A 21,679-nucleotide genomic window follows, 5' to 3' on the forward strand; every position below is an offset into this window, starting at 1 on the left:
TTTACCGGAATAGCATTATTAATTTTAACAAAAACTGCAAATGTAATTTTATTGTTAAACAGTCACATTTTGGGGGGGGAAAAAAAATCAAAAAATACACAAAATCTGAAGTGTAAAAAAATAAGAATGTATATTTCTATACAATTTGAAAGGCATCGTCACCTATTGTTATAAGTACAAGTCATAAGGGTTAAATCTGTGAAATCACACTCCCAGCAGGGAATCTGACCCATTGGGAATTTGAGCACATGCTCCCCATGAGATTCCTCTGACTGGAAAATTGTTGTGAGCGTGTACCCGAATTCCCGAGATGCACTCCTGATGGCTGAGGGTCCCAGACAGGAGCAAGGCTTTACAAAGTTGCTATTAAGAGAAGCACAAGGCAATACCATTAACATATGAAGCTCTAACTTTGCACCAACATTTTTAGAAATTAAACTAATCCACTTTCTTTGCTAATTTTCCTTTTTTTCTCTTCCAGCTGTAGCATAACTCCAGGACTGCCAGTTAACCTCCAGTTTCTTGAAAAATTGTCATTTAAAGATGTGTGAGCTTGAACAGTGAGTGCTGGTAGGCTAGTCTAACATAGAGTGCATCATAGCCAAGCTTGATCCTGTCCTCAACTGGTGCCTACACATCTGCACTTTCCAGCGGCGGAGAGCATTAGATAGAAGGCCTGGCTGATTTTTGTTCTGTAGCCTAGGACCACAATACCAATTGTAGTCTCCCAAACACGACTCCTGCTGAGATCAGCAAACACAGTAGAATCAGGGACTCAAACCTGGGACCTCTGGACTGTATGGTTCACCAGGCACTGAGCTATGGGGAGGTATATTGATTTGCACCTGACCTGGCTACATGACTGTTCTCAAACTATCTGTGGTGGATGATAGTATGGATGATTGGTAAATATTCTGCAATTTTATCCCTTTACCAGATGCCCATTTTGAGCGCTATAGCAGAATTCCATCGAGTTTGTGGGTTTGGGTGTGACAGAGCCATGCTTGGTGTGCTGGTGGCTACTTTCAAACTGTGATCTACAATTCAATGCAATGTTCAAACATTAAGCCTGACTTATTCATTTTGGAGTTTAAGTGTATGAAACCAAATCAGCTTTCACGGGCTGTGTTGAAAACTTAAACCCCTGGTTTTCTATTGCCCTTTACAGTGAAGCTAACCATCAACAGTTTATTACTACGATAGCAAAATACTGCAGATGCTGGAAATCCGAAATAACAGAAAACGCTGGAAAAACTCAGCAGGCCAGGCAACATCCGTGGAGAGAGAAACAGAGTTAACGTTTCAGGTCAAAACCCTTCTTCAGAACGGAGAAAAAAAAGGCAGGAAATGAAACAGATTAAAAGGCCAGTCTGGGGGCTGGGAAATGGGGGGGGGGGGAAATGAAAGAACAAAAGGGAAGGTCTGGGAGGTGAAGAGACATTAAGAAATATTCAAGACGAGACGAGATAGTAATAGGACAGGTAAAGAGACAAAAGATGGCTCTAGAGAAAGTGTGAAATGCACTGGCAGAATGAGACAGCTGCCATGTGGGAGAGAAAAAAAAAGGAAAAGGCACAAACCAAAGGTGTCGATAAAAAATATATAAAAATAATAGGGGCCGAGGTTATGGTCTGAAATTGTTGAACTCGATATAGAGTCCGGAAGGCTGTAAAGTGCCTAATCGGAAGATGAGGTGCTGTTCTTCGAGCTTACGCTGAGCTTCCGTGGAACAATGCAAGAGACCGCGGACGGTGAGGTCCGAGTGGGAATGGGGCGGTGAATTAAAATGACAGGCGACCGGAAGCTCGGGGTCATTCTTACAGACTGAACGGAGGTGTTCCGCAAAGCGGTCACCCAATCTGCGTTTGGTCTCCCCAATGTAGAGGAGACCACATCGTGAGCAGCGAATACAGTATACTAGATTGCAAGAACTACAAGTAAATCATTGTTTCACCTGGAAGGGGTGTTTGGGGCCCTGGACAGTGGGAAGGGGGGAGGTATAAGGGCAGGTGTTACATCTCCTGCGCTTGCAGGGGAAGGTGCCGAGCGAAGGGGAAGGGGTGCTAGAGGAGTGGACTAGGGTGTCTCGGAGGGAGCGGTCCCTACGGAATGCTGAAAGGGGAGGGGATGGGTAGATGCATTTGGTGGTGGGATCACGTTGGAGGTGGCGGAAATGGCAGAGGATGATCCGTTGAATGTGGAGGCTGGTGGGGTGAAAGGTGAAGACAAGGGGAACCCTATCGTGGTTCCGGGAGGGAGGGGCAGGGGTGAGGGCAGACGTGCAGGAGATAGAACGGACACAGTCGAGGGCCGGGTCAACCACGGTAGAGAGGAATCCTCGGTTGAGGAAAAAGGAAGACATGTCGGAAGAACTAGTGTGGAAGGTGACATCGTCGGAGCAGATGCGGCGGAAACGGAGAAACTGTGAGAATGGAATAGAGTCCTTACAGGAGGCGGGGTGGGAGGAAGTGTAGTCCAGGTAGCTGTGGGAGTCAGTGGGCTTGTAGTGAATGTTGGTCTATAACCCATCCCCAGAGATGTAGACGGAGAAGTCGAGGAAGGGAAAGGAAGAGTCGGAGATGGACCATGTGAAGGTGAGGGAAGGGTGGAAATTGGAGGCAAAGTGAATGAAATTGTCTAGTTCAGGGCGAGAGCAGGAAACGGCACCGATACAGTCATCAATGTACCGGAAAAAGAGGTGAGGGAGGAGACCCGAGTAGGACTGGAAGAGAGTGTTCCACATATCCCAAGAAAAGGCAGGCATAGCTAGGACCCATGCGGGTACCCATAGCAACACCTTTGATTTGGAGGAAGTGAGTAGAGTCAAAGGAGAAGTTGTTCAATGTGAGAACAAGTTCAGCCAGGCGGAGGGGGGTGGTGGCGGATGGGGACTGGTTGGGCCTCTGTTCAAGAAAGAAGCAGAGCGCCCTCAGGCCATCCTGGTGGGGGATGGAAGTGTAGAGGGATTGTACGCCAAGGTGAAAAGGAGTCGGTTGCTGTTCATTTCTCACCTAAGCTGTAGTCTCTGCATTCATTTTCTTGGAAACCTCTTACGGATAGAGCATCAGAAGATATCTCCTCATATGAATCAGGCAAGTGGTGAATGATGTCAAGCCGAGGCCTTGCACAATGCTCTTTATCCTATTCCATAAAGAAGAAAGGGTATCTCATTTTCTTATTCAAATAAACACAGACAAAAACACTATTCCCCTATCTCTTGCTTTCGCCTCCCAATAGATCTCACATCAGTGCAAACCACCATTTGATCCGTTGTGCTTCTGATACAGAATGGAACTTTTTGGTCTATTTTTTAAGCTTCCCCAGATAACTTGACCAAGAGCAACAAGCTTGCCCTCCATTGAAAGATAGATTCCAAGTGACAGTGGAAACTGGGAAGTGAGCCCTGGTCTCCTAATCGGCAAGTCCATGCTAGGATTCTGCCCTGACACGTGATTATCACGGATTCTTTCAAACCATGTTTAAAAGCCACTCCCATAGGCACTCTAACATTAACAACCAGAGGTTAACCGTGACTCTAAAGCAAGTGATTTGTTAAATCTGGCAGTTTAACACCTGATAAACGTTATCACAGAAACCTCACAGTGCAGATAGAGGCCATTTCGGCCCATCGAGCCTGCACCGACACATATCCCACCCGATCCCCGTAACCCCACGTATTTAATCCCCCTAACACTAAGGGTCAATTTTATCATAGCCAATCAACCTAACCCGCACATCTTTGGACTGTGGGAGGAAACCGGAGCACCCGGAGGAAACCCACGCAAACACGGGGAGAATGTGCAAACTCCACACAGAAAGTCACCCGAGGCCGGATTCGAACCCGGGTTCCTGGCGCTGTGAGGCAACAGTGCTAACCACTATGCCACCGTTATGTTTTATTATACACTGACATTGTTTCAATGAATTAAATCTCACAGGATGTGAATATTTTGGAACTAGTACTTTTAAATCCTTTTTGCAACACACAAAATCGCTTAAAATCGAAAATCTCCCACTTCATGACTAACTCTTGTGGTGGTTTCCATTATTCCCTATGCAAAAATCACAAATTTGTTATACAGTATTTTCCACATTTTCTGCAAGAAAAAATACTAAAGTTATTAGAACTACCGGCACGTTTTCTTCCTATAGATTATCTATAGGTGTGTTCTTCGCAATCTTCACACATGGTTCACAAACAAGTATTGCACTAAATTTGGAGAAGTACTTGAGATATTTCTCCAATATTGAAGGTTTTAGCATTACACAAGAGCCCTTTTAGGCAGCAGATCATATAGAAGCACAACTGTACGCAAGATAACCATACATTACCACCTGACCAGATACCACAAGGAGACTGAAACGATACGCAAAAGTATTAAAACACCAAGATGCTTTAGAGTAAGGGGGCAGTGCATATTATGTCCGTGTATAATTGAGACACGGACTGCAGGAGTTGGTTATAACAGGTCTTTACTGAGTGGAGGCAACCTGGAACTACTATGCAAATGTTACTACACAGGCTTATATACAGGGGTGGTCACTACTGGTACTGCAGTATACAGGGGCTGCAGAATATAGTTCCTTCTGCAAAGTACATACACTACAGTGCAGGTAACTAATACATCCATATCTCCCAGAATTTATCCCCTTTCAGATGATCAAGTCAAGGCTTATGTTAATTATTGATTATCTCAGTTTTCTAACATAAGAAAAAAAAATGGTAAATGAAACAGTTCCCAAAGAAGTCAAGTTTTGATTGTCCAAGAGGGAATTGACAAGTGCAACACCCTGTGTGATTGAACTAGTCACCAAGGGATGTGCGATTACAGTGGATAACGTTGCACTTTGGTGTACATACCGAAAATATTGACAAAGTGTCTGATGTTGAGTTGTTTAACTTTCGAGGGACAAACCATCTACAGTACTTGCAAAAAACATGCTTCTGTAGGACTGATTATAAAAAAGATCTCTCTCGGAGCACTTTACAGGGTGGGGATAGGGAGTACAAACTGAAGCCGTTAAGATGGAATGATGGGCATCAAGAAGGGGCAAACGGACAATCAAAACAGAGGCTTTAAGGAAAATGATACCGGGACTTTGAGGGTTAAATTATGAGGACAGGTTGCATAACCTTGGCTTGTATTCCCTTGAGTATAGAAGATTAAAGGGTGATCTGATCGAGATGCTTAAAAATGTTTAAATGATTTGATAGGGTAGATAAGGAGAAATTATTTCTTCTGGTGGGGGGAATCAAAAACAAGGAGACATAATTTTAAAATTAGAGCGCAGCCATTCAGGAATAGAAACAGAAAATGTTGGAAACACAACTTTGCACCAAAAGTCTGTGGATGCCAGGACAATTGGAGCTTTCAAGACTGAGATTGATAGATTTTTGTTAGGTAAGGGTAACAAGGGATATGGAGCAGGTAAATGGTGTTGAGATGCAGACCAGCCATGAACTAACTGAAGGGCGGAGCAGGCTCGATGGGTTAAATGGCCCACTCCTGTTCGTGCGTTTTTCAAGACAGGAAGGAGTTGGAAAGGCAGAGAAGCGTCAAGACAGAACGTATTAAAAATTACTCTAAGGATCGACAGCAAAGGTGCATTTGGACTTTTTCCTCTTACTCATACATAAAACACATTGTCATAATCTTCACTATAGCAGTGGTTAGGTCAGAGGAGAAAAAGGAGTGACTGAGGTTTACTGTTGAATTGGAGATTAAGCTTCTCCCATCTGATTTTCTGCTCTGATCCACTTTCACCCAGCAACAAAAATGGCTCTTTGACCCTCAAAGGAAATGTCTTAAGATAGTTTAAGGTTTGCTACTCATGTCATTTGTATCCTTTTTTGAGGGGGGAGGGGAAAATTATTAATTTGAAAAGTTTCTCCAGCATTCCAGTATGGCTTCAATCTTTTCACAAAGAGGAGTTTCCTTCATAAGGGAAGCATAATAACTTTGCATTAAGATTCTCAGAAGGGCTTGAAATATACAGCCAGGCAGAACAGGATGCCGTCAACAACAGAACATTTCCACACTTTAAGGGCCTTAATAGACTGAATCAGAGCCACTTGCTGGTGCATTGATTTTACTCAGTGGATATGATAAGCAGCCATCCTTATTTGTAAAAGACTTGCCCACATTAGGTTTCATCTACCATTGTCCTACCCACCAACATATTTTGTCCAACTCATTTTGTACTACCCATAGAGTCATAGAGTTATACAGCACAGAAAGAGGCCCTTCGGTCCATCGTGTCCGCGCCGGCCATCAAGCCCTATCTATTCTAATCCTACTTTCCAGCACTTGGTCCATAGCCTTGTATACTATGGCGTTTCAAGTGCTCATCTAAATGCTTCTTGAATGTTGTGAGGGTTCCTGCCTCTACCACCCTTTCAGGCAGTGAGTTCCAGATTCCAACCACCCTCTGGGTGAAAATGTTTTTCCTCAAATCCCTTCTAAACCTCCTGCCCCAAGCTGCCTCCTCAGAGTCAACTGCCCTCCTACTTTGGTATTATGTGTAAATTCAACCACTTTGCATTGAGTTTCTGAATCCAAGTCATTGATATAAATTAAGAACAGTAGGGATTCCAGAAACAATCCCATGGAGCACCCAACTCAGCAATCTCCCTGACACTCGGCATAACTCCTTGAGCAAATATCCACTCTACCCTTCAGCCAGTTTCTTACCCATTCCCAGGTTTTACCCTGAATCCTTCAACTTTGAGCTTAACATTCATGTGAAATTTGGTCACATAAGCAACGTCATATAGTGATCTGACAGCAAGGAGAAATGGCATGGTGGGTCTTCGTGTGGTTGAGAAATTTGATCTTTGTAAATAAAGCCATTATTTTATTTAAAAAATCAATACACAATGGGAGAAGACTCTGAACAAAAAGAATTCCGCCTACACTTCACCTTCCCTTTAACTGAGCAGTTTTTAATCACTATTTTCGAATGTTCCCTTACCGTCTGTTCAAACGCCTCATTCACATACATTAGGAGAACGAGACGTTCGCCAAGTGGTGCAAGTCCGCTGATAAAAAACTCTGACTCGAAAGTAGACACTGCAAAGAAAAGAAAAACGTTGCACATCACAGCCACTTTTATATCTGTAGAGATGCAAAGAACGTGCCATTATAGTTTGCTGAAGATACAACCCAGTTAGTGCCCTCGTTTCATAATGAAATTGCGAAATCATATACAAAAGAATGAGAGCCATGTGAGAAATAACACTGGTGGACTCTCCAATGAGATTAGATCTCTGCTAAAACCAATTTTCTCCATTTGTCCTAATCTCATCCTTGGTAAGATTACATCTTTTGAAAATGCTGTAACATACCAAGTACTGAAAAACGTCCAAGTGTATCACTATTTTAATCAAGTATTATTACATTTATAAAGTCAAGCAAAACCCAATATTCCAATCCCTACTGGTGCGTACTTAAATTACTTTTTCAAAAAATTAAATTTTTGTTTAAAATATTTAATTTATTGCAATTTCAACTAATTTTAAAAATGTGATTTTTAAAAATTTTTATTTAATGTTTTCAAGTGTTTTTGGGGTGATCTCCATTCATATATTTGACAGGTCTATCTGTCAAGTGTATGAAGGTAGATTCCCTTCTTTGATTGGCTCCCCATGGCCCACGTGATCCCAGGGATGCTTGCAAACTGCATGCGCCTCTGGGGTACGTGGGTCTGACACATTGAGTTTGGAGAGGCCCAGGAGCAGAAGTGTCTGGACCTTGGAAGTCCTCAGGTAAGTGCGTAGATTTGTTCCAGATTGGAGGCCTCCGCACGCAGGAAGCCTCCGATCGGAAAATACGGCCCAGTAGCTCTGAAGTGGTATTCAATTCACACTTGTTACAATACATAGCCTGTAGAGGGCACTGAAGCTGCTGTGTTTGAAGATTTTCAACTTTGTGATTTTAAAAAGGGAATTGACGAGTGCCCTTTAGCTGTACTCTTGCTGTAAGGCTAAATATATTCTTTTCCAATTTGGAGAGCTCCTTGCAGGATTAAAACATGTAAAATGTGGTTATATTTTAGTAATTTGAGCCACATTATCAAATGGAGAGTTCTACAGTCTGTAAGAAAAAAAATCAACACGAAGGCTTCACTGTCTGCAGTCACATAGAAATAACACTTAGCAGTTATTGTATATCTCAGGAAGGTTATATACCTGTAGCCATCTTAATTCTTTAAAAATATGTCCTCTACACTGCATAGCACAAAAAGGTAGAAAAGCAAGAATAGCTTTATGGTGGTGTTTACATTTGAAAGGACCTAGGCAACACCAGCGAAGAAATGTCTTCCATTTAGGGTTCCTCAGAAACCTACCTGTATCTCCACCAGAGCAGGTAATGGATCTATAATTAAATGATCATTAAATGATTAAATGATCATTGCCTCTCAATAATGGTTAAGAATCCGACCATCTGACAAACAACAGGTGGCTCTTGAAGTGAGATTGCCTCAACAGTGTCCAGTGCCTAGCAGTGGCAGTGCCAAAGATCTGCTAGTTTCAAGGCCAATAAAAGGTTGCCAGAATCAAAGCTATGTTCTCTATTTTCACTTTTTCTAGCTCATTGGGGATCAGAGAAAAACACATTGGAACCCAAGAATGAAGACCATTGAGCATCTATGTTTCTATTCCTTCTGCAGGATTTTGCAAGATATATCCAGTTCATAGTTGTAAACAGGTCTATTTTTGAAAAGCCCAATTCTCAGGGATGTGGAGTCACTGAATCATGCACTCAGTCATGCATCTCAATTAAGGACTATTCAGTTAGAACATTGGCCATGCCAAGTGATTGGTATAAGAACCATGCTTTCAATCTCTTGCCCAAAGATCAATCTGAAGTGCATCAGTGATGGAGGGACAAAGAATGATTCCTGTCATTTTTTGATGAAATACCCAGAGAATTGTTGTAGAGCAGAGCGTGAAAGTCCAACATTATCACCAGAGCCATGTGGACTTGGCTAAAATCCAAAGATCTCCAATTCATTCTGTGCACTTTTTGACTGAGTGCTCTCCCCTCACCCCCAGCATGCACTTCAGGAATTTGGCAATTTATCAGTTATTGATACCAGAGATGGTGTTGCAGGTCATAATCTGAACCCCAATAGAACATTTGGTGCTTGGACAAAAGCCCGGGCTATTTTTTGCCAGAGTAGAACCATCTGAAGTGATGGACCTCTTCACAAATGGGCTCCTATTGGGATTGGAGGAATGTCAATGCTGCATGAGCAACCAGAAATGCAGAACATCTTCCTAACACATCCAGCTCAATCGAGTCATGACACTTGAGCCCCTGGTATGATGCTTTGTCATATAGAGCCCCAGCTGGTGCTGGAGTCTGACTTGGCCTATGGCAAAGACAAGGCATCCCTAGAATAACTATGATGTTTACAGACTGCTTGCAAACACTGAACCTAGTTACAAAAATAACTGCCTCCACCACGCTTTCAGGCAGTGCATTCCAGGTCTTAACCACTCAATGAGTGAAAAAGTTTTTCATGTTGCCGTTGGTTCTTCTGCCAATCACCTTAAATCTGTGCCCTCTGGTTCTCGACCCTTCTGCCAATGGGAACAGTTTCTCTCTAGCTACTCTGTCCAGACCCCTCATGATTTTGAAAGAATTGAGATGCCCTTTAATGCAAAAATACTGCCCAATGAATATGGTGGCAGGGTAACTGGATCTGCAGTTTTAGTAAGCAAGAGTCCTACAACTTGGACCTTTATCCCCATGGGAGCACAGGGCTCGCCCCCCACTCCCCCCGGAGCACAAGCCCCCAACCTGGAGACTGGCTTTGCCATCTTTCTATTTAAGTTAGATAAAGAAAAACTAGAATCACCTGATAAAACATACAATGGTTCTGAACTGGCTTGTGCAGCTTGTACAGTCACCATTGCTGTCAGAGGCTGTGCGTCATCTTCCCTCACGGTAGTCCACAAGGTTGGACCCATCAAAAACCCAAATAAACTGCTCATCTCTGTAGTTAGTCCCAGTTCTGCAATCCAGAAAGCCTAAGCCTCTCTTGCAATCGTTCAAGCCATGCTTGAAAACCAGCTTCTTCTCTCAGAGGGTCGTGAATCTTTGGAATTCTCTACCCCAGAGAGCTGCGGAGGCGGAGTCACTGAATATATTCAAGGCGGAGATTGACAGACATTTGAACTACAAGGGAGTCAAGGGGTATGGGGAGAGAGCGGGAAAGTGGTGTTGAAGCCAAGATTGGATCAGCCATGATCTTATTGAATAGCGGAGTAGGTTCGAGGGGCCGATTGGCCTACTCCTACTTATGTTCTTAACACGGGTCACAGCCACTGGCGAGGACAAATGCTCGAGTGCATATTACAGAGTTTGAAGGCCTTTCATGTGATGAGCAGATGATTACAAAAAGAGAAAAATGTTGACAATGACTCTGTGAAAAACAACAAAGCAGTGAAGAGAAGATCTTCAGCATGAGAAATGACAGAGTGCCAACAAGAAACTATGTACTAGGCCAGAGTCTCTTGACAGTACAAGTCATCCTGACCCTACACCCCTGAAATTCTTCTTGTTGACAACCTGGGCTTCTTTCTGCCCAGAATTAAGCATGAATTGTTTAATGAGGAATAATAATTTAATGGCCTAATCATGCACCAGTAAAACAGAACGTTGCACTGGTGTGGGCAAAGACCATTACAAAAGATTCAGAATTATGGATCTTTCACACATGCAGAACTGCAGCAATAAACCCCCATTAGGAGGATCTCTTGCTGTGAACATAACTTCTCAGTATTTGTTTTGCTCATGTAATTCTCATCTAATGCTCTTGCACTGTAAGCCCTGCAACTGCCACCATGTACTTTCTTTCCAAAATTCAACATACTTTCAAACTTCTGTGGAAACTGTTTCCACTGCCAGGAGGGTCAGTAATCAGTGTACACACATTTAAGATAATTGGAAAAAGAACCAGAGGAGAATGAGAATTTTTTTTTTTTTTTTTTTTTTTTTTTTTTTTTTTAAACACAGCAAGCCTGACAAAGCTTATTAAAACTGACAATCTCACTATATTCATGATAAAAATAACACATTCAAAACATCCGCATGATGTCCAGAACATACTGCTGCGCTGGAAGCTCCCACATTGTCTCAACTGGCCAATGATAGAATTACTATTTCACAAAGATGTGCTGAATATGTCAAAACAAAAGTGCGACTGGTTTGAGAGAAAAGAATTCTTACCAATTTCAACATAACGAGTGGGCAAGTCCCTTAGATCAGTGGGATCACGCTCCTTCACCACACATACCTGAAAAAAGAAATAACAAGGTGCCTTACAAATTAATCTCAGTCAATTAAAGATTCTCCTCTTGATTAGAGGGTGCCACCTGCTACAGCATTGTACAATTTATGATGTTGTACTCCAAACAAACTGCTCCATCCGAAGTCACTTTCTAGTCCATTTGGAAGCTTTAAATGCATTCAAAAGAGCACGTGATTGGCATTGCACCACATTCTAATGGAGTATACCCCACATTAATGCCAACACCAATAGGTTACACTAACAGAAGCATGTTTAAAATATTTGCTATTATAGGGAAGCAACATGCGAAACTTCAAATAACTCCCAATTTGCAATAATTTGCCCTGTAGTATGGAGTAAAGACCGCAAGTGCAAAATATAATCCTCCCTTGATGTGACCTCATTTTACTGAAGGTTTTTTTTAAGAACACGTTGCACCTCACTACAGCCTCCATTCCACACAGGACCCTAAAATGGAACTGTCCTTCCAGCATATCCACCCACAGCCTGCAGCTGTGGTCTTCTCCACCCACAGCCTGCAGCTGTGGTCTTCTCCACCCACAGCCTGCAGCTGTGGTCTTCTCCACCCACAGCCTGCAGCTGTGGTCTTCTCCACCCACAGCCTGCAGCTGTGGTCTTCTCCACCCACAGCCTGCAGCTGTGGTCTTCTCCACCCACAGCCTGCAGCTGTGGTCTTCTCCACCCACAGCCTGCAGCTGTGGTCTTCTCCACCCACAGCCTGCAGCTGTGGTCTTCTCCACCCACAGCCTGCAGCTGTGGTCTTCTCCACCCACAGCCTGCAGCTGTGGTCTTCTCCACCCACAGCCTGTAGCTGTGGTTCTCCACCTCCTCTGCCTCTGCATTCAAAGCCTGCAACTGTGGTTCTCCACCCCCCCCCCACCTCTGCATTCACAGCCTGTAACTGTGGTTCTCCACCCCCCCCACCTCTGCATTCACAGCCTGCAACTGTGGTTCTCCACCTCCTCTGCATTCACAGCCTGTAACTGTGGTTCTCCACCTTCCCTCCGCCCCCGCCTCTGCATTCACAGCCTGTAACTGTGGTTCTCCACCTTCCCTCCGCCCCCGCCTCTGCATTCACAGCCTGTAACTGTGGTTCTCCACCTCCTCTACCTCTGCATTCAAAGCCTGCAACTGTGGTTCTCCAAACCCCCGCCCCTGCATTCACAGCCTCTGGCTGTGCCCCAACACCCCCCCAGAGTTGGCCAGTTCTCAGGCCGCTCTGAAGCAATGTGATTGCACTAGAGAGGATACAGAGGAGATTTACAAGGATGTTGCCGGGGAGTAGAGAATCTTAGCTATGAGGAAAGACTGGATCTGCTTTCCTTGGGTCTGTTTTCCTTGGATCAGAGGAGGCTGAGGGGACACCTTATAAAATTATGAGGGGCATAGATAAAGTGGATAGAAAGGACCTATTTCCCTTAACAGAGGGGTCAAAAATTTAAAGTAATTGGGGGAAGGTTTAAGGGGGATTTGAGAGGAAATTTCTTCACCCAGAGGGTTGTGGGGGTCTGGAACTCACTGCCTGAAAGGGTGGTAGAGCCAGAAACCCTAACCACATTTAAAAAGTACTTGGATGTGCACTTAGGATGCTGTAACCTGCAGGGCTACTGACCAAGAGCTGGGAAGTGGGATTAGGCTGGATAACTCTTTGTTGGCCGGTGCGGACATGATGGGCCGAAATGGCCTCCTTCCGTGCAGTAACTTTCTATGATTCAATGTACCCTGTCATTTTGTTTGGTGCCGCGCGGTCTCTTTAAGGGGCTGCATGGGCCATTCAAAATACCTCGCAAGCATTGTTTTTGCATTGAAAAGCCGGCTGCACGGGATCCCTGGAACGCTGTGCGGCCACGTAGGTTAAAGAGAACATTGCTCTGAAATCAAGCCCCCCTCCTGCTGTGTGCAGTGGAGCCAGGCCAGGGGGATCTCTAACAGATGCAATTAGAGCGGTCTAGCAGGGAAGGAGACAACTTTGAGATTCTCCAGTGAGAGGAAACTGGTGTTTCCAAAAAAGTGTCATGGAAATTCATGATAAATTCAACTTTTTCTTCCATAAAAAGGAAATAAAAAAGTACTCCATGGACTTTCCTTCCCCTTCAAGTGTATGAGCAGTAAAATTAAATTATCGAATTTTCAAATAACCTGTAATTTAACAAATCTCTTCCTGGATCAAGATATAAAGCAAAGCAAACCAATAGCCACAAATTTTTAAAACGTGCCATAAATCACGTGCAGTAACACTTGCTGTCGGGGACCGAGAGCGAAACAGCAGAATGGATTTTTACTTTATCAGATTTTAATCTATTCAGTTTTATTTTCCATTTAAGCATTCTAAACAACTGTCAAGCAAACAGCCAGGGAAAGAAAATCTGAAATATTTTAAATAAATTTATTATGAGTTACTTTTGATTTCAGTGGTGTTTTACTCTTTTTTTGACTGCTTCAGCTTTGCTGTGGCAAAATAAATGTTTTAAAAATTACTGAGCACTAGAAATTTACAATAATATCTACTGCACATATTAAAAAGTGTCTATTTTTGTGAGGGGTTGGATACAGAATTGCTTATTCTTCCCTTCTAATTTGAAATCTGGTCCTGGCACAAACAATATCACCAGCCGAGAGAGCAAACCCAAGTCTCATCCAATGCTGCTGTCTACTGGTCACAAGGAGATATTCGACAGAGGCCAAGGGAAAAGGGCTCTCTTCCAACAATAATCTTTCAAAATAATAAATGTGACTAAAGAAATGAATGGAAATTAAGATTATTTTCCATAACTGGTCTATCTTCATATTTTTGGGAGAACTTAAAACCTTCACAATATTGCCTTTGATATTAAGTAGAACGTACCTTAACGGATGTTGCCCAGCCGATAATGAGTGTTATGTTGTCTTTCCAGCACAGGCTGCAGAGATACATATCAGGACGAAAGTTTGTATTGTCTCGAGATATGTTTGTGATGCGCTGCTTTGAGCTAGCATCATATATCTTGACTCCCTAAAGAAAGAATAGCTTGAGTGTGATCAGAGAGGAGTTTTAAAAAAATGAAAAATGATTTTCCATTGAAGTGAGTCCCAACACTGAAGGCGATGGTTCTTGTGAGAAGGGGAACCACTTCATCGTAAAGTACTTAACCTCGATGTATCCCATGGGCTTAGTTTTTTTTTTTTTTTTAAAACAGATGATGATGAATTAAGACCAATCATTTTCTAAAATGCAAAGCCCAGATGTTTCAAGTAAGGGGATGCCCATGGGGCCAGTGGTCACCACAGTTAACACTCTCCATCCAACGAAAAGCAGGCCTCCACAAGCTTTGAGATGTTCTCCGTTACCAATATCATGGGCACATAGAGGGTGTCAATACTGAAACTCTGGCTCAATAGAAATAGCACCTTTAAAATCACAACGGTAATGACATTTTAGAAGCAATGAAGACATTTTGTGTTATTTGTCTCATTAATGCAGTACTCTTTTGAGCTGCATCTAAACATCAATGGGTCATTGAATATAAAAGCAATTAAGTATTGTTGAATTTGTACAAGATATTCATTAGATTACAATTGGAGTATTGCATGCAGTTTTAGCCACTCCATTATAGCAAGGATAGTAGAGAACAGTGAAGAATCAGTTGAATATTGGGAATAAAGAAAGGCTTGAAAAATTGGAACTTTTTACAGCTGAGGTAGAGAAGGTTAAACAGGATTTCATGAAGGTTTTCAAAATTATGGAAGGTTTTGAGAGAGTAAATAGTGAAAAGCTGCTTGCACAGCTTGGCAAATTAGTAACAAGAGGACAGAGACTTAGGATTATCGTTAGAAGGATGAAAGGGAAAGTCAGAAGAAATAATTATTTTTATACAGAGTATTATTACAACATGGAATGCTTTACCACATTAAGGCAGAGACTTAATTTAAAAGAGAACTGTAAAAGTATTTGAAAAGGAAGAATATGAAACAAAAGCGCAAAGAATTGCGAATGGGAGACAGCTCCAGTTTACAGTTCCCTCTTAACCTTCTCTGTTCCAGTGACAACTTTTCAAGTTTCTCGATACTATTAGTAGAGCAACAGATTCATTACCACACTGTTTGACCACGCAATGAGGTTGCCCCTCCATTTGACATTGGTTATGGTGCCTTCTCCTTCGTGTAACACAGTTGTTTTCCACCGGTTCAACCAGTTCCGTTCATACAGCAGCAACTTGTAGGAAAAATGTGTGTGGGGTTGGGGGTTTGAGGAGGGAGGAATAGTAGAAAAATTACTGTCAAAATAGCATCAAGTCAAAATACAATTCCTACAGTTTCTGTACGAGTTTTTTTCAGTTGTGAGTTATCTTTGCTAAATTAAAACACCTGGCATACAAATATAGAGATATACATCCTTATAAAGTAGGAAAAAGATTTTTAATTATGGTTAACAGCATTGTAGCTAGCAGTTGTAATGTCCAGTCTTAAAAATCTAAATTAAAAGCTGAATTGTTAACTCTTGACTATTCTTTTTAATCAGTTTTCATTTTATTGAATCTTTCTGCTGGATTTGCAGCTTTTCTTCTTGTAACGTGAATCCGTACACCTCATCATTGCCATCACCTTGATAGAAAGTCAGTGCATCTGTAGCATCAACAACCATAAGGGGGCAGAATAATGCAAAGAGAGAAAGATCAAACCAAAGAATGACACACAGGTTATTGAGAGCCATACGAGCAGAAAATGAGAGAGGGGAGACGAAAAGGGAAGGAAAGAAATGAAACTAAATCCACAAAGAAAAAGAGAGACTTCACCTGGTATCTTGGCTCCATCTAGTTAATGTGGAGAAATTAACCAGTCTGCACTATCCAGACTTCTCTACCACCTTTAAACAGTGATATTTTCTGAGTTACATAATGATGCATTCTTTATGTAGAAAGTTTTCTTTTTATTCATTCTCAGGATGTGGGCGTCACTGGCAAGGCGGCATTTAATTCCCATTCCTAGCTGACCTTGAGCCTTCTTGAACTGCTGCAGTCCGTGTGGTGAAGGTACTCCCACACTGCTGTTAGGGAGGGAGTTCCAGGATTTTGCCCCAGTGATGAAGGAACGGCGATATATTTCCAAGTCAGGATGGTGTGTCACTTGGAAGGGAACTTGCAGGAGGTGGTGTTCCCATGTACCCGCTGCCCTTGTCCTTCTAGGTGGTAGAGGTCGTGGGTTTGGGAGGTGCTGTTGAAGAAGCCTTGGTGAGTTGCTGCAGTGCATCTTGTAGATGGCACACACTGCAGCCACGGTGCATTGGAAAGATGCCACTGTGTTAAACAAGTCAAAGAAATGATATCTAGAAACCATTGTCCTATTGTGAGCAACACACTGTTACAAGGATCATTTATATTACGAGGGAGCTCAGCAACCACAAACAACCCAGTTATTAGTAATATCCTAGCCTAGTGATAAATTTGAGCACAAGGCAAACTTTCCATTAGTTGTAAGTTTTCATTTTGAATTGTTTAACAGTGGTATCTTTCAACCTGCACTTACCACATAAACAATGCATCATTATACAATTTGGAAAACACCACTGCTTAAAAGGTGGTAGAGGAGTCTGGATCGTGCAGATTGGCTAGCTTCTCTACATTAAATAGATGGAGCCAAGATAATAGGTGAGGTCTTTTTTTTTGACATGGCCTTTGTTTCATTTCTTTCCTTCACCATTTGTCTTCTTTCCTTTCTCATTCTCTGTGCGTCTGGTTCTCAATATCCAATGTGTCATTCTACGGTTTCATTTTTCTCTATTTGTTTTATTGACTGTTCCTACCTGGAACATTTTTTTAAAATTTTGTTTTATTTATAGCACAGTGGATGCCTAGAATGGTCAAAGAATTGATACGTCTAAGGCTGTCTAGTAAACCCAAGTACTCACTTCCAGCGCTAACAAAAACTCAAGCACTACTGCTATGAATTTTCCACACTCCATGCTTCCTTACACAGATTCTATACTGCACAGCAAACCAGAATCGGCACTTCATTACACCCATGGCTCAGTGGCCGCTCTCTTGCCTCTTAAGTTAGAAGGTTGTAGGTTCAAGCACCACTCCAGGCGGGACTGGTCTTTAGGGCCCTTAAACAGCACTGATTGGCCTTTATAATCCCATTTTAACAGGCCCTTGCCTGTTTAACCCTTTTCCCACGTAAAACGCGCCTGGTGGGGATCACGCCTGTGAAACCTGACGTGAACACTATTGGCTTGCTGACCATCAGCTGCAGGTCCAACATTAAAGAGGATATTTGATCAGTCATCATTTGCAGGCGGCAGGACTTTGTTATCTCAGGTCTGGGGCAACTTTTACCAGGCTTAACCACACCTGTGGAAGGTTGGAGCCTCACACACTTCTCCAGTGTGACCTCCTGGGAAACCCCTCTCACCCCCTTGACTGAGCACTTCCTCAACTGAGGCACCTACCAGAAGCATGGGAGGCCTTTTTTTCCTTCCCCTCTTGGCATTAGAGGACCTCCAGCCCCATTTGCGAAATGACACACGTCACAACTGCAGAAGTTGCCATCAGAATTTTTATGAAAAACAAACTGATGGCATTTTTACAAAATACACAGCATTTCACCCAAGTGACTATTTGTGCTTTATTTTCCTCTTATGCGTGCTCCTACGTAGTGGTTCCACTGTGGCTTCAGCAGATGTGGAGGCCCCTTGCTCACTTTCCTGCTGCTCCTGTCTCGACACCTTTGGCGGGCGTCCACTGGGGTGGCGAGCCTGTGAGGGCTCGCCAGCAGTCTGCTGCTCCTGCGGCTGTGCAGGGGTTGAGACCTCTATCTCCATTGGGTGTGTACTCCGGCGGGGCTCTGCAGTGACATGAAAGTGTGAAAGCTTGGAAAGGAGCCCCCACTTCCTTGAGCTCTGCCACCAACCTCCCTCTCATGGGTCAGGTCCCCCTCAGTGCCTGCAAGTGGCTTGAGAGCACCTTGCTGCACATCAGTGGGGCCATGGGGACCCATATCTGCACTGGAAGTCCTGCTCAGAAGGACTTCCATGAAGGTCTGGTTTCTCTGTTCAATAGATGCCCATCGCTCCTTAAGAGATGTCATTCTATTCTGAACACTCACCATGTTTTCCATACCCTGGCGACTAACCTCCTCCATGGCCATATCCCTCCTCTCCTCTACCGTAGCCAGCCTTACCACGGAGGCAGCAATCATTTCCACGTAGGTAGCCATCCTTTCCGTGTTGATGCATTCATGCGCCAATGACTCCACAAAGGTTCTGCTCATGTTCGCTATGGACTCCTCCATTCGCTCCACACTCACAGCGACCCTAGAGACAAAACCTGCCAGAGACTCCTGCATCTGTGCCTGGAGTTCAATCAGCTCTGATCTTATGAGTGGACCCAGAGCCAGAGGGTCGAAATGCAGCTGAGCCGAGCTGGCAGAGTCCTGCGCCCTCCAACAAGGACTCTCCACTGCTGTCCCTGTCTCCACAATCTGCTGATGCTCACTTGTGAGTTGTGATACACCAGGTGACAACTCTACTCTATGTCCCGAAGGTCCCACCGAGGTGCGAGTGTCTGCGCTGGTGCTGGGTGCGCTTATTTCTGCTGACGCTGCGCCCTCAGAGGTTGCAGATTCCTCTGAGGAGTCTGGCTGCTCAGGCTCTTCCTCCTGCACAGTGGGGACGGGGGCTCTCGAGGGTCCTGTGGGGGAGTCAAAGAAAAAGTTAGAGATGTGATGCCAAGGTTACATGCACATTGCATTTTGCAGATGATCATAAGTCCATATGATGTAGCTTCAGAATCATTATCAGCGACTCATGCAATGCCAATGAGAGATGGAAAACTATTCTGTCACCAGCTTGCGGGGATGCTCCTGTCTGTCCTTCCCCAACGTCCACATCTCGGACAGCCTCGGCAATCTCCAGGACGCCTTCCTCCCAGGGGGTGAGCTGGGCTAATGAGGGCGGCCCTCCTCCTGTCCTGGCGCGCTCTCTCCTGTTGTGAGCTCTCTTTTCCTGCAATGAGGGAGACAAGTGGAGGTTGAGTGAGAATGAAGGAGTGAGTGCAGAGATTGCATAGCATAGATACATAGAAGGAGACAAAGATGGAGTGAGGTTGCAATACCAAGGGCCCTCCCTGTGTGTTGTCAGTTGTGTTCAAAGCATCAGAGTGAGAGGGAGTGTGAGGGCTGCATGGTGGCATAGTTCTGTGAATGTGAGTATAGAGAGAGGGGGAATGGGTAAGGGTGCATGGATGCGAGTGTCAAGTGGGATGTGGAGGAAGAGATTGCTAAAGTTGAGTGCTGGTGAGGAAAGGCAATGGGGATCAGATTGAGGGTGATGGAAACATCATACAGTACTTACTTTTCCAGTGCGAAGGTGGTCATGGAATCTTTTCCTGCACTGCAACCACGTTCTTCGTGTGAGCCCCAAGGAGTTGACTTGACCTGCCACCTGTAGCCACACAGCCTTGGTCTGACTGGGAGGCCTCTTCCTCCCTGAAGAAGGGAACAGGACCTCCCTGTGGGCCGTAGCACCATCCAGTAATGCCTGGAGTGAAGCCTCATCAAATTTGGGGGCAGATCTGGCCCTCCCCCTGGCCGTTGCTCCTGAAGGCTCCTGTGCCATCTCAAGAAGTTTGGGAGCCTGCAGAGGAAGCAAGGCTTGCTGTGGACCTTAAAAGCAGCAGCAATGACGACGACTTCCTGACTGGAAATACTCAATTGCCAAGGCTTCCCACATGTTGGAAATCAATTGGCGAATTGAGTTAAAATTGCATCAATCTAATAGACCCATTTAGAATCGTGTGGGAATCACTAAATTCAGGGAACCCGCCAATTCCCCGCACCCGAGATAAAATCGACCCCTTAGTGCGTCAACAGTTGTACTGCTGTGAGTTATGGCAGGGTATCTATCTGACTGACCAAACAGCAATAAAAATCACAAGTAATTAAGAATAGTTTGCTGTTTTGAAAAAAACAACAGTCCGTACTAGTTTGCATACAATTTACTAAAACTGCTCAAGGTCGCAAATCATACGGCACAGAAGGAAGCCATTCAGCCCATCGTACCTGTGCTGGTTCTTCAAAGAGCTATCTACTCCCCCTCTCTACTTTTCAAGTATTTATCCAATTCCCTTTTGAAAGTTACTATTGAATCTGCTTCCAACACCCTCTCAGGCAGCACATCCCAGATCATCACAACCCACTACGTAAAAAAAATTCTCATCTCCCCTCTGTTTCGTTTGCCAGTTATCTTAAATCTGTGCCCTCTGGTTACCGACCCACCTGCCAGAAGAAACGGTTTTCCCCGATCTACTCTATCAAAACCCTTCATAATTTTGAACACCTCTATTAAATTTCCCCATAAACTTCTCTGCTCCAAGGAGAACAGTCTCAGCTCCTCCAGTCAATTACATTAGCTTTTGTAAACTAATCCAAACATGTATTCCCATTGTTAAAAGAACCAAGAGCCAAGTTTGTTGAAATATTTAGAAAAAGTGATACCTGGAAGCAAGTTGAGACTGAAGTTCGAAAAATGTGAAAAAACCCTAATTTTGTTCATGTTATAAACACGTGTTTTGTGGCTCATTAAACTTTATCAGCTGAATTGGATATCCATTTGAAGCAGTAACTCCTGAACTCCAAATTCATCAGGCTTACCATTAACACAAAGCAACAAAGTCTCAGGCAGTAAAAGGATTCAACACCTCCCTCCCAACACACATAGATGCATTAGTATTCCTGCATAGTTGTTTTGCTTCCACCTACCTTGTCTGCTGTACAGGGAAAGCCACCAAAAATGATTAAAAATAAGAGAAACACAGCAAAACAATTCTACACCATATACTGTATAGTATACTAGCTGAAGTGCCCGGCGGTGCCGAGGGCATGTTGTTGTTGGAAGAGAGAGAGAGAGAGAGAGAGAGAGAGAGAGCGAGCGAGCGACTGGGGGGGGGGGGGGGGGGGGAGAAAGAGAGAGAGCGCGTGACTGGGGGGGAAAGAGAGAGAGCGCGACCTGGGGGGGGGGGAAAAAGAGAGAGCGACTGGGGGGGGGGGGGGAAAAGAGAGCGAGCGACTGGGGGGGGGGGGTGGGGGGGAAGAGAGAGAGAGCGCGACTGGGTGGAGGAAGAGAGAGAGCGCGACTGGGGGGGGGGAGAGAGAGAGAGCGCGACTGGGGGGGGGGGAAGAGAGAGAGCGCGACTGGGGGGGGGGAAGAAAGAGAGAGAGCGCGACTGGGGGGGGAAGAGAGCGCGACGGGGGGGGGGGGGAGAGTGGAGGGGGGGGAGTGGAGTGGAGTGGGGGGAGTGGAGGGAGAGGGAGAAGGGGAAAGAGAGAGAGAGAGAGAGAGAGAGAGAGAGAGAGACTGGGGGGGGAAAGAGAGAGAGAGAGCGCGTGA

General features: G+C 44.2%; 1 protein-coding gene across 5 annotated transcripts in view; it reads right to left on the reverse strand.

Annotated features, from left to right (window-relative positions):
• The window catches only part of vps41 (VPS41 subunit of HOPS complex), a 278,435-nt gene that overhangs the window by 85,982 nt on the left and 170,774 nt on the right, over positions 1–21,679 (reverse strand). For all 5 annotated transcript variants that reach the window (XM_085993373.1, XM_085993371.1, XM_085993375.1 and 2 more), the window contains 5 exons: positions 15,392–15,511; positions 14,165–14,311; positions 11,238–11,304; positions 6,973–7,070; positions 3,012–3,141 (listed from right to left, as the gene is read on the reverse strand). In XM_085993373.1, coding sequence (XP_085849499.1) covers positions 3,012–3,141; positions 6,973–7,070; positions 11,238–11,304; positions 14,165–14,311; positions 15,392–15,511 — 562 coding nt within the window. The remainder of the gene's footprint in view (positions 1–3,011; positions 3,142–6,972; positions 7,071–11,237; positions 11,305–14,164; positions 14,312–15,391; positions 15,512–21,679) is intronic.

Source organism: Somniosus microcephalus, chromosome 7, assembly GCF_052327205.1.
Source record: "Somniosus microcephalus isolate GS21.2 chromosome 7, FLI_Smic_1.0, whole genome shotgun sequence".
NCBI lineage: Eukaryota > Metazoa > Chordata > Chondrichthyes > Squaliformes > Somniosidae > Somniosus > Somniosus microcephalus.